Source organism: Eucalyptus grandis, chromosome 6 (genome assembly GCF_016545825.1).
Source record: "Eucalyptus grandis isolate ANBG69807.140 chromosome 6, ASM1654582v1, whole genome shotgun sequence".
Classification (NCBI taxonomy): domain Eukaryota; kingdom Viridiplantae; phylum Streptophyta; class Magnoliopsida; order Myrtales; family Myrtaceae; genus Eucalyptus; species Eucalyptus grandis.
The window spans coordinates 8,673,519-8,684,483 of NC_052617.1; the positions used below are offsets into that span (position 1 = coordinate 8,673,519).

Consider the following 10,965-nt stretch of genomic DNA (forward strand, 5'->3'; position numbering starts at 1 on the left):
TTGAGATTCAAGCTCTATCTTTCTCGCTTCGCCATCTTCTGCACCAAGGATTTCAAACAGCAACAGTCGTCGTTGAATCAGACAACCTTACTCTAGTCGAAACTCTGAACAGCCACTCACAGCCGCCATGGATGGATCGCTCTCTCTTCGCAGAGGCAGCTTTCCTCCTAACCTTATTTCCCAACCTCACGCTAGGGTTCTGCCGAAGAGAAGCGAATTCCGTCGCTGACTGGGCTTGCAAGGCCCATAATCGTACCTCTTTGACTTGTAATTGGGCTCTTAATTTGCCCCCTGCTCTCTTGAACTTGTTATGCGCGGATGCACTAGCCGCGGGATGTAAGGGCTTTTCCTCTTAATACTATGAGGGTTTCCGTTAAAAAAAAAAAGAAGGTATATATGACGATAACATTATTTATTCATTTTATGCCCAAATCCAATGGACATAAGCACGACGCACCCACATCCACAAAATCTTGACTAGATAAGAAAGTGATTATGATAATATTATCAAAGGATTTTTAACTTACTAAATGTAGGGATCGTGACCAGTGTCTTTTGGTTACCTGAGGAATATATGCTTGGTTGCTTTTAGGCACTTTTTTTTTATAGAACTTGGACATGAATGCGGGCCAGAAAATGGAAGATTTCCTTTACTCGTTTGACTTCAAGTGCATTCCCCTAAAAAATGGAGATGTGTTTGGGAATAAAAGAAAAGTAACGGGGCCAAATGTGAAAAGACGGAAGGGCATTAGACGAAAAGAAATACAGATAAACACAAGCAGGGTAAGGGATAAGCTGCCTCTAGACGACATCTCCCGACATCTCCCATAAAAGTGCGAGATCATAAGCATATCATGGTTAATCTCTAGCTACTCTTATGTCCAAGTCCAACAACTATGTATTCTTGATCTTAGATAAGATTTATGTCACGGTTTTTATTGACGGATTTAATAATGTAAATATAGTCATGTGTTGGGCAACGATGAGTAGGCTGTGAGAACGAGATTGACTGTTTCGTAGATGTTCAAATTAAGCTATGATGATGTTAGAGCATTCCAACTTACAAATAATGATAGAACTAATTCAATCTTTAAGTAGGGAGTTGAGTTCGATTTTCAACTCGTGTGCAATGGGATTTGAGCAATGTTTTGGAAACAATATTAGAGGCCATCCGAATAGGCCACTTGTACATGGTTCAACCAAAAAAGTTATATATATGTAAAGTTGCTAGAGTTTATATTGAGGTCATTGGATCAAGACATACTAATTGTAGATTGATCCTTCTTTCAAGATAAAAGGTGTGTCTAAATAATAGATTTGCCGAACATAGTCTAAGGAAATCATAGTTGGGGGTATACAAGTAGCCTCTGAAAGGTCAGAGTATTAAATCTGCCTTTCGCGTTCTTTTATAGCAATCGAAAAGGTCCGATTTTGATATATTTGATTCGAGTAATATGCATGTGCATTATTCATGAATGGGACATTTTGTGGACCGTGGCTTGTTAGGAATCGAGTGATAAAGCATCTCAAGTAAAGATGAGATGGCATTTTATGATCGTGAAGGTTATTCAAATGATGTTTGGTCTTGCTTGCACATAAAAATATCTCCGGCGCATCGTGCTAAGAAAACGAATGTGTTGGAAAGAGAAGTATCCAAAGTATCGCTTGCATAGGGAAAATGGTGAAATTGATCGAAAAAAATTATCAAAACAGTTTTAAACCTTTTGCAAATTTTCCAATTTAGTCCTAATTTTTTTATGATTAATTTAATCTTAAATTTTTTGCAATTGTACTTAATTTATCCATTGGCTAATTTTGTTAGTTGACATCGACGTGGATGTCAATTGATGTTGGCTGTTCGACCGATGCCGACACGTGGATAATTTACTAATAGTATTTTATTTTTATTTTAATTTTTGAGATTTTTAAATTATTTTTATTTTTCCTTTTTTTCCTCATTCTTCCTTCATTTGGCCTTGTTAGTTTTGGCAAGGCTCAGCCTCATCTAACCATGACAAGGCTGCGACCTACCCATGGCCGACGAGGTTCACCAAGGCCAGGGGTCGCATGAGGTTGGGCCCTTCGACCTCACGGCCTCTAGTGAGGCGCGGCCTCACCAAATTTGGTGAGGTTGGGCATTGCCATGGTCAAATCACCCTAGTTGGCGAGGCTTGACCCTTGCCAGAGACCACGTGCAAGGTCAGGCCTCGCCCATGGTCAATGAGGCTTGGCTGTCACCCAGCTATTGGCAGCCCTCATTAGAGATTGTGCAAGGTCACAACGTTCAATCTTGCGGCCTTTCGACAAGTTGGGCCTCGCTCATGGCCGACGCAAGGGGTGGTGAGCTAGCCTAGCAAGCGGCTTGGGCGAGGTCGCCTAGCCATAGTGTCGCACAACCACAACTAAGCTTACTCAAGGCCAACTAGGTCCCTTGTTGACCTTGCCTCCAACTAGTCGTCACTGGAGGAAGGGAGAAGGAAGTGAGAAAAAAAAAAGAGACTCATAGGAAAAAAAAGGAAAAATAATTTTTTTTTAATAAAACAAAATATTATTAAAAAAATTATGTACATCAGTGTTGGTTGGCCAAAAATGGTTAGATAATAGTAAAATGTTTATGATTCAATTGACAAAAAAAATTTTAAAAAAAAAATTGACAAAAAAAATATTTATGATTGAATTGAAAAATGCTAGAACTATTTTGGTAATTTTTTGAGATTGATCAATTATATTATTCGTGTGATATTTATCTCGATTAAGTTCAAATTTGAATTTTCAAATTCCGATTTTTTATTTATTAATTAGAATGGTGCGGTACCTTATCGACCTCCGCAGGGGTCTAGAACCGCACCGAGGCACAAGTGGGTCAGTGGAGAATTCCAGGGAGGGGCAGGGATTCCGTGGAAGGGGGTCCAAAATGGCCAAAAAACAGATCCTTAAATCTTTCAAATGCTCCCTTTTTTAGTGGGGCCCACGGCAACCTGACGCGGGGCCCACGTGTGACTACCATGTTCACGTCCGGCAAAGCCCCCACGAAGCCAAAATAAAAAAATTGGCGCCTTGCTCGCTCGGCCACGATCATCCATCCAGCCCCACAAAAAAAAGGAAAAAAGAAAATGAAAAGGTTGGTGCTCTTGAGCCCCCAAAGAATAATGCTTTTACCGACCTTATCTCTCTCTCTCTACACTTTATTGATTTTTTTTTTCTTCTAGAAGTAGGGCGTGACTTATCTTGTTATGCCTCTCCTTGAGCATGCATGCGAACGTCAATAGTTATCTCATTTGGTGCTTGCTTTGCTTTTAGCTTCAAGGATTCCGGATTATCAATCGTTGCAGGGGCCTGCTAATGTGAAGTACGTGCCCGTCGCGCTCGTTTCGATACTAATGCACCGCGCATCATCCGATTCTCTAGAGCATTCGTCTTCTAGGGGTGTATGTGATTGATGATGATTGGTTGGTTGGTGAAATGCCGTATAGTTTACTCTTTCAAGTTTGTAACCCGCGATTAGGGCAGTCAAATGAATTGGTCAAGTCAAGTTTGAGTTCGGTGGAAATGATCAGACTAATATCGACTCATCTATAAATTTAGTAATTTATACTATATCCTTCTTTACCCATTTACTTAAATATTACCATACTCGATTCAACTTATGAAAATTTGTATCCACCTAAAATCGCTATGTAGACCGTAAGATACTAAATAATTGGCTTTCAATGTTCACAAGAAGAATAAGAGAAACTTAGTACTTAGTGGTGAATTTATTAAATTACAGCAACAGATAAACATGGAGGAAATGAATAAGATATTGAAGAAGATAATTCATGTTGACCATGAATTGTAATGGCAAAGTTAAGATTAGAACGATACGTAAAAATAACAATATGAAAGGCGATCAAGGAAAGATATACTCCAATAACTAATAGGCGAAACAACATAAAAAATAAAAAATATTGGAGAAAAAAAAGATGCTGTTTTGATCTTTTAAATAAAGGTGATGACACAAAGTTGGGTTAGATTTGGATAAAGTATGAATCATTTATTTTACCAAAAAAAAATTATGAACCGTTTAACACCTATATATTTTTTAGGCTTGACTGAATATAAAAGTTAAGAAATGAATTTATGACCATTTTAACAAGTTCACTCATGATCCATTCATTCAGCAAACAACTAAAAGATTTCACAGCTGAACTTTCAGAGGGCCATTAGTTCAAGAATTATTATGAGCTACTGGATAAACACCGAGTCATTTCCATATCAAATCCAAGGTCAGGACTGGATGAACGTCTTTGGCAATCGATAACCGCCCATTTGGTCAGTCAATGCACACCTTCTCCACTTTTTGGCAGCTCTCAAATTTTTCTTCGGACAGAATTTCCAAGAAAATGTCCATCTCTCTCTCTCTCTCTCTCTCTCCCGCGCCTGCCTGCTCTATATATTTGTCTGAGGACCTTCACTGGATAGTCCCCACTTCCACAAGCCCCAAGAGTTAACATTCAGATCATCTCACTATCAGACAAATAAGCCACAAACCCAGCGCCAATTCCCTCCAAGACACCACCTAATGGAGAAGTTCAAGAAGTCCCAAGTGTTGATGCTCACCCTTCTGCTTGCACTTCTCATGGTGACACCGCTTCTCTCCTCAAACTTGAGGTCTCCGTACCTCTACTTCGTCTTCAACCTCCTCATCATAGCACTCGGAGCAGAAGCTGGCCTTCTCTCCGTCTTCTCAAAACCTTCAGATGACAAAAAACCTGCAAATTATGTGCCGAAACCAATCACCGCCGTGAGTGCTTCTCCAGATGCAGCTCCGATTCCTAATAAAGGAGATACTACCGTAGAGAAACCCGTTGTTGCTTCCGAAAGCATCGAGAAGGAAACTCCCGAAAGCAATGAAAGGAAGACTCGCTTGTGCATAAATCTGCTTCTGCGAAGATGAGTGCCCTTGCAGCAAAGAAGGAGAAGGTCAAGAAGTGCCCCTCCATGCCGAGCCTGTTCTTCATTGGTGGTGGAGAGGCTGAGGCAGAGAAATACGAGTGTGAGGAGGACAGTGAAGAAGACGAAGAGACAGAGCCAGCCGAGGGGATCAGCGGGCAAGAGCTGTTCACCAAAGCTGAGACCTTCATCGGGAACTTTACAGGCAGCTGAAGATGCAGAGGGAAGAATCGTGGAAGAAGATCCATGGGTTTTATCAGAAAGCCTTTTGAAGATCAGTTAGTTCACGTATCATATAATCACATAACTATATTATCATATATTTACTACAGTATCTTTGTTAGGATCATTGGTTCTGTGGGCAAGGATATGAAAAGAAGGCAAAGTATCATTTCATTCATCTTTCTCCAACTATATTTTGTAAGTAGGTTCTACTAGTCATGTCTAGAAGTCTGTCGAGATTATGCAGTATCTCTTCTATATTACTCCACATTGATCATTCCTCTGTAGGAATATCAGATCAGTCTAGCTAGTCAAGATGGCAATTAGGAGAATCTGCTCGGGTCTTTTGGAACCTGATAAAGGGACGTCATTTGTACCAAACTAATATATCAATGCAGTTATCCAATTACGATTGCTGATATACATCATTGTTCATCAGAATTTACTTGGTTTTTGTAAGCAATTTCATGTAACGGGATTCTATGGAGGAGGGAGACCTCATTTCTTCCACTGCAATCCATGTAGGAGGCGGATATGGATATTGCAGCGTACGATTTTTTGACACCGTGACTACGCACAACAGTGTCTGGCTTATTTGTCTTTCTGTTCAGTTTATCCCAATCGGTCACATCATCAGCGGCAGTTAGAAGCGGTCAACTTGCCTTATTTCGTTAACTCGAAAAGACTAATTTAGTGGAGAACAGATGCTAACAGTGACATTGATAGTTCTCTCTACACGAAATTCTACTAGAAGCCACGGTCATCATCACTATTTTCGAATTTTAATATGGTCATTAAAGCATTAAAGTTGTAGTTCACGAAACATCTTTTTTTAATATTTCCTTTTTACGATGTTATCTTTTTCTTGCAACATCTCAGAGTTAACTATAGAAATTCAGATCAGCTCATGGTGGTATACAGAATCAACACTGCAGTGCGCCTTTTCTGGAGGAACCGTGAATACAAATTCCTCTTCCGCTAGAATTGATTGAAAGCACTCTCTGAGAACCACGCAGTGTTCTCTGTCTACCCACCACTTGATGTCGTCCACAAACACCCTTGGATTCATGCGAGGAGTTCGTTTCAATAGAATGTTCTTGCTGTACGCACGTTGAAACGATCATCCTTTGTATGTTCTTTATAAAGCGAAGTACCTTTTTACTTTTTCAATCTTTGCCAATAATGAGAAGAGTCAGCGTTCGCAACACTGTCCACGAATGTTTGCTGCTTGCGTGGATATTTGTTCCTCATCTTTCCTTTTGCGTCAGTTTTCATGTTTTGGTATTTGGCATCAGCTTAACAAGAGAAGAATGAGATTCGGGCTGAACAACTCCTGGTGTAGATGATTAGTGACTTTTTTGAAACCACAAGATGCAATGTGGCCGATGGAATAGGCTTGAAGAGCTTCCCGGAAGTTCATTTAGTCAGAAACTCTGAAGTCTGCATAATCCCTGACTTCAAGAGGTGGAAGTTATTTTCTAACTGATCTTGGCTTAGTATTTCACCTGACCACCACCAGCGGCCACTGCCACCACTTGCCACCGTCAACACCACAACCATAATAGCCAATTACTAGTGCCGCCAAACCCATCACCGCCACCATTTGGCAGAGGCAGCCACTTCCTCCTACAACTGTGAGCAAGTCATTGTCTTCTCAGCCACCACTTAAGTTTTCCAGGTCGAGCACTGACCACCATCTTTCAAACCTTCGAGGAAAAGATGGTTTGTAAATGGTTCTCCAGCCAAATGTTTTCTAATGAATTTGTTTTCATTTTGAAAATAATTTACTCGGAAACAAATAAGCTTAGAAAAATTAAAAACCTGTTGAGATAGGGCAATAATGTTGCTTAAGTTGCATATTTTTCATCTCATTGAGATTTTTCTGAAGCAATGAAACAGAGTCCCCAAGGATTCATCAGAGTTTTCAACTGTAAACGAGGTGGTAATGAATGAAGATACCGTCAGTATGCAATATTGAGTCCTTTAGGACTTCTGCAGTAAAGATCATACTGACTACCAAATTGATTATTTAAATGACTAATTATTTGAAATGGTAACCTAAACATTTATGCCAGTTCTTAACAAAAGGAAAGAGAACTAAGAGCATTGAGAAATTTGAAATCCAATGGTAAAAACAACAGTTATTCTAATAATCAACCCACCCAAACATTCCATGCTTTGAACAAATCTAATTAACTATGAGTCTCAACCAACCATAATAATATGAAAGAATGCATCCTTTTATAGTTGCTTCTTTGCAAGCTCCATCACAAGACAGAGAACCCCCCTTGGTTATGGGGTTATCTTCTGGACGAAGCTGCTGCAAAGAATTAGCAAAGCATTTCTCTTCACATTCTTATGCTTGGGGGAGACTCATAGATAATTATATTGGTGCAAGGCACGGCACATTAGGGAAGCAGCACAGTTCTCCGCATCTTTTACTCTTGATCTTGTTTCGCCCTCCATAGTGTAGACACCATCGCTTGTAGCTATTTGAACTGTACAAGCAAATTTCTTATTATGAGGAGGGCCTGACTCACCCTTTCTGCAAGTCAAAAGGACTGATGTCAAGAGAATAATTTTACATGAAATTTCAGCAGAAAGAAACAGAAGAGAGCACTCACAATTGGGAAAGATAGGAAAAAAGAGGCATTGGGCATTACATCTCATTTGGAAAATACCAAAAACATTATGGCCATGATAAACTCTTGCCAAGGTTATCACTCATATATCTTTTTGTAGAGTATATGCAAGACTACCTTGAAGCGAGTAATAATCAATAACATAATAAGAAGATTGGACATGTCGCTGGTTCTTGCAATAAAATCCAAAAGAAGAGGCAGAGAGGAAAGAAAACTGCCTGGAAACAGCTGCAAAGCGTGCACAACAATGGTAAATAAACCAAATGAAGAAGGAACTGTACCGGTAGATAGGTTTGGGCCATTTCTTTTTGTCACAGAGCTCATGCAACTTTTGTTTGGCTCCCTCAATTTCAAATGGGCCATCAAACCCATCTATTTCGATCATTCCACATTTGATGGGCTTTGATTGTGCTAATTGAGACAAAGATCTCCGGGCAGCATTAAGCTTAGCAATTTCCTTATGCTCAGAAGAACATGAGGCAACAAACTCGCCATCTACATAGACACTGGCTATATTAGTTGAACCTTTCTTCCCTTGCCTTATCTCTAACTTCTTTCCCTGCTTTTGACAAACCTCAAATAGCATTGTGATCGGTTGAGGCTGCTGCTGCAATTCTTCAGGGCCAACAATAGGCTCCAGTAAACCTCTGAAAATCTGTACATATACCAAACAAATCTGTTCTAAAGATGACGATGATAACAAAAGAGATAACTTGATGATAAAAAAAGAAAAAAGGAAAAAGGAATCATCACATTGAAGAAAGAAACACCGTACCACCCACAATCTCTTTAGATCAAAGTCAACATCGATATAGATAGCAGCTGCCACAGATTCCACAATATCTGCAAGAACTTTTGGGGCTTTAACTGACCCCCCATGTGCAACAGTGTCATCTTCCTCCTCAACTGCTCTAGCAAACTCTCTAACCTGCAAAATAACTAGAAACATCCCAATGAAAAAGAGTGATAGAGATACTAAGAAGTAACAGATAGAAACTTGATCTACATCTCATTCCCATATTATACAATTCGTACATTCACAGTTGCACAGAGTTAAAACAGATAAATAGATTGTTGCATTTCATCCAGCCATTATTCTTCCAACTTTCCAGACAAACAAAAATTTGCAAGCAATATTCCAACCACCGAAAAGCCATCCAGGACCACCAAGAACATTGTGGCTACCTTCAACATCTGAGCAGCCCCAAAGTGGCCATCCAGGGCTTTTATTTTATCCATCAGTTCGATCAGCGGACCCGCTGAAGCTTATTAACTCAAAAGAGAAAGAAAGTTCATGCTTCTGAAAATCGAACATACATAGACATCTGACTATTGGCCTCACTTTATCAAGTCTCATCACCAAATCAGCACCAAAAGCTAAAGTGTTGCTCAGCAAAACACAGCAAAAAGTCAGAATTCTAAGCTTTGAAGCCGTTTCACCAAAATTACACTCGTTTTTAGTCACCCAGTCACACAAACATGGTACTCGAACAATTTCTGAGTGAGCTCAGCCATATAAACCAACGACAATCACTGATCTAGAACAAATCTGTTACCCACATACCACGTTGGTTGCTACTCTCCAATCCACCAACATTGATGGAATGTTAAAAAGAACAACTTGTGATAAGTTGTGCTAGATGCAATGAGCCTCCTTAAATTCAAGTCACCCATCGGCCAACCTTGTGGTCAGATCGCGTGATGCCCAAGACACATGCGTGTTGTTACCACTGCATCAAGGCCATGTTGGTAGAACTCTCTAAAAAAACCAAGGATTATACTTTGGGACAAAGAATTGATAACAAAGGACAATTGTCTGACAAAACTACACTGGTGACTGACGCCTGGTTGCTTGCCCCTCGAACTTTACTCACCAACATTCGACTTCACAGATTAATTAATACTCAGGAAGCAACTGCTCATCTCATACCGTACACTCTGTAATTCACCCAACAGAGCCGATTTCTTGACGAACAAAAACGAACACAAAAAGAATCAAAATTTTCATTAGCACTCGCCTTGTCATCCATGGACTGCACATTGTGCCTGAGGAACCGATACATCCCGTGCCGCACGGCCACCCGCGCGAGCTTCTCGGTGCTGACGTTCACCGACCGCAGGTTCGAGAGCTGCCCCTGATCGAGCCCCGGGTGCGCCAGGAACAGGTGGTTGCTGATCGCGAGCTCCAGGACGGAGTCGCCGACGAACTCGAGCCGCTCGTAGGACGGCGCGTCCGGGAAGGAGGAGTGCGTCAGGGCCTCCGCCAGCAGCTTCGGCTCCTTGAACCTGTATTTCAGGATGGCCTCGACGGCGGAGACCGAGGGGCTCCTCTCCTCCGCCGGCGGCGGCGGCGGCGAAGGGAGGGGAGCGGGGTCGCCTGAGACGAAGCGGTGGCTCGGAAAAAACATCCCTTTGTCTGGAATCTAGGCAAGTTCTGTGATCAAGTTCGGATTTTTACTCCGCAGACAGAGAGAGAGAGAGAGAGAGAGAGAGAGAGCGTGCTTTGGTGCGTTTTGAATTTGGTCGTTATTAGGTGGGCAGGTCACTTTTGCCAGTACATATATTGAGTAATTCATTTATATATTTATCCTTTCTGACCAAAAATATATATATATATATATTTATTTATTTATCCTCAAAATGAGATGATTTAGTATTTATTTCCCTTCCATAGCTTATCATGTGCAATTACTCGATAAAATAGGCAACAAAAGTCTAGTTGGCGTCAATGCGAAGTGCACGTTACCACCACTTTTGCCAATATGTATATATTGAGTAATCTATTCATATTTATCCTAATGAATGGATGATTTAGTTTTTATTTGCCTTCCATAGCTAATCATGTGCATTTACTCGATAAAATAGGCAACAAAAATCTGGTTGGAGTCAATGCTAAGTGCACATTACCATCGTTTTTGATAATGAAAAATTCATTCGACGGACTATCCCTTAATAAGGACACCAGTTTTCGATTAAGTGAAAAAGAAAGAAAAAAAGAGCATCTTTTTCAGGATCTCTAAGCCTTAAGAGATGACAACATCCTTTCACTCCAAACATGGGAAGCCCACAGGCTGAAGAGATGACAACATCCTTTCACTCCAAACATGGGAAGCCCCCTTTCTAGGAGATGCTTGGGATAGGGTTCCCCTTTCCTAAATATCGACATAAA

General features: G+C 40.6%; 1 protein-coding gene across 1 annotated transcript; it reads right to left on the reverse strand.

Annotated features, from left to right (window-relative positions):
• Positions 1–7,158: 7,158 nt before the first annotated feature.
• LOC104448200 (ribonuclease 3-like protein 2) lies at positions 7,159–10,324 on the reverse strand. The gene is made up of 4 exons (XM_010061990.3): positions 9,815–10,324; positions 8,572–8,724; positions 8,078–8,451; positions 7,159–7,699 (listed from the first exon to the last, which is right to left on the reverse strand). Exons 1-4 carry the CDS (start codon positions 10,202–10,204, stop codon positions 7,528–7,530), a joined length of 1,089 nt encoding a protein of 362 aa, XP_010060292.1. The 5' UTR covers positions 10,205–10,324; the 3' UTR covers positions 7,159–7,527.
• Between the last annotated feature and the right edge of the window lie 641 nt (positions 10,325–10,965).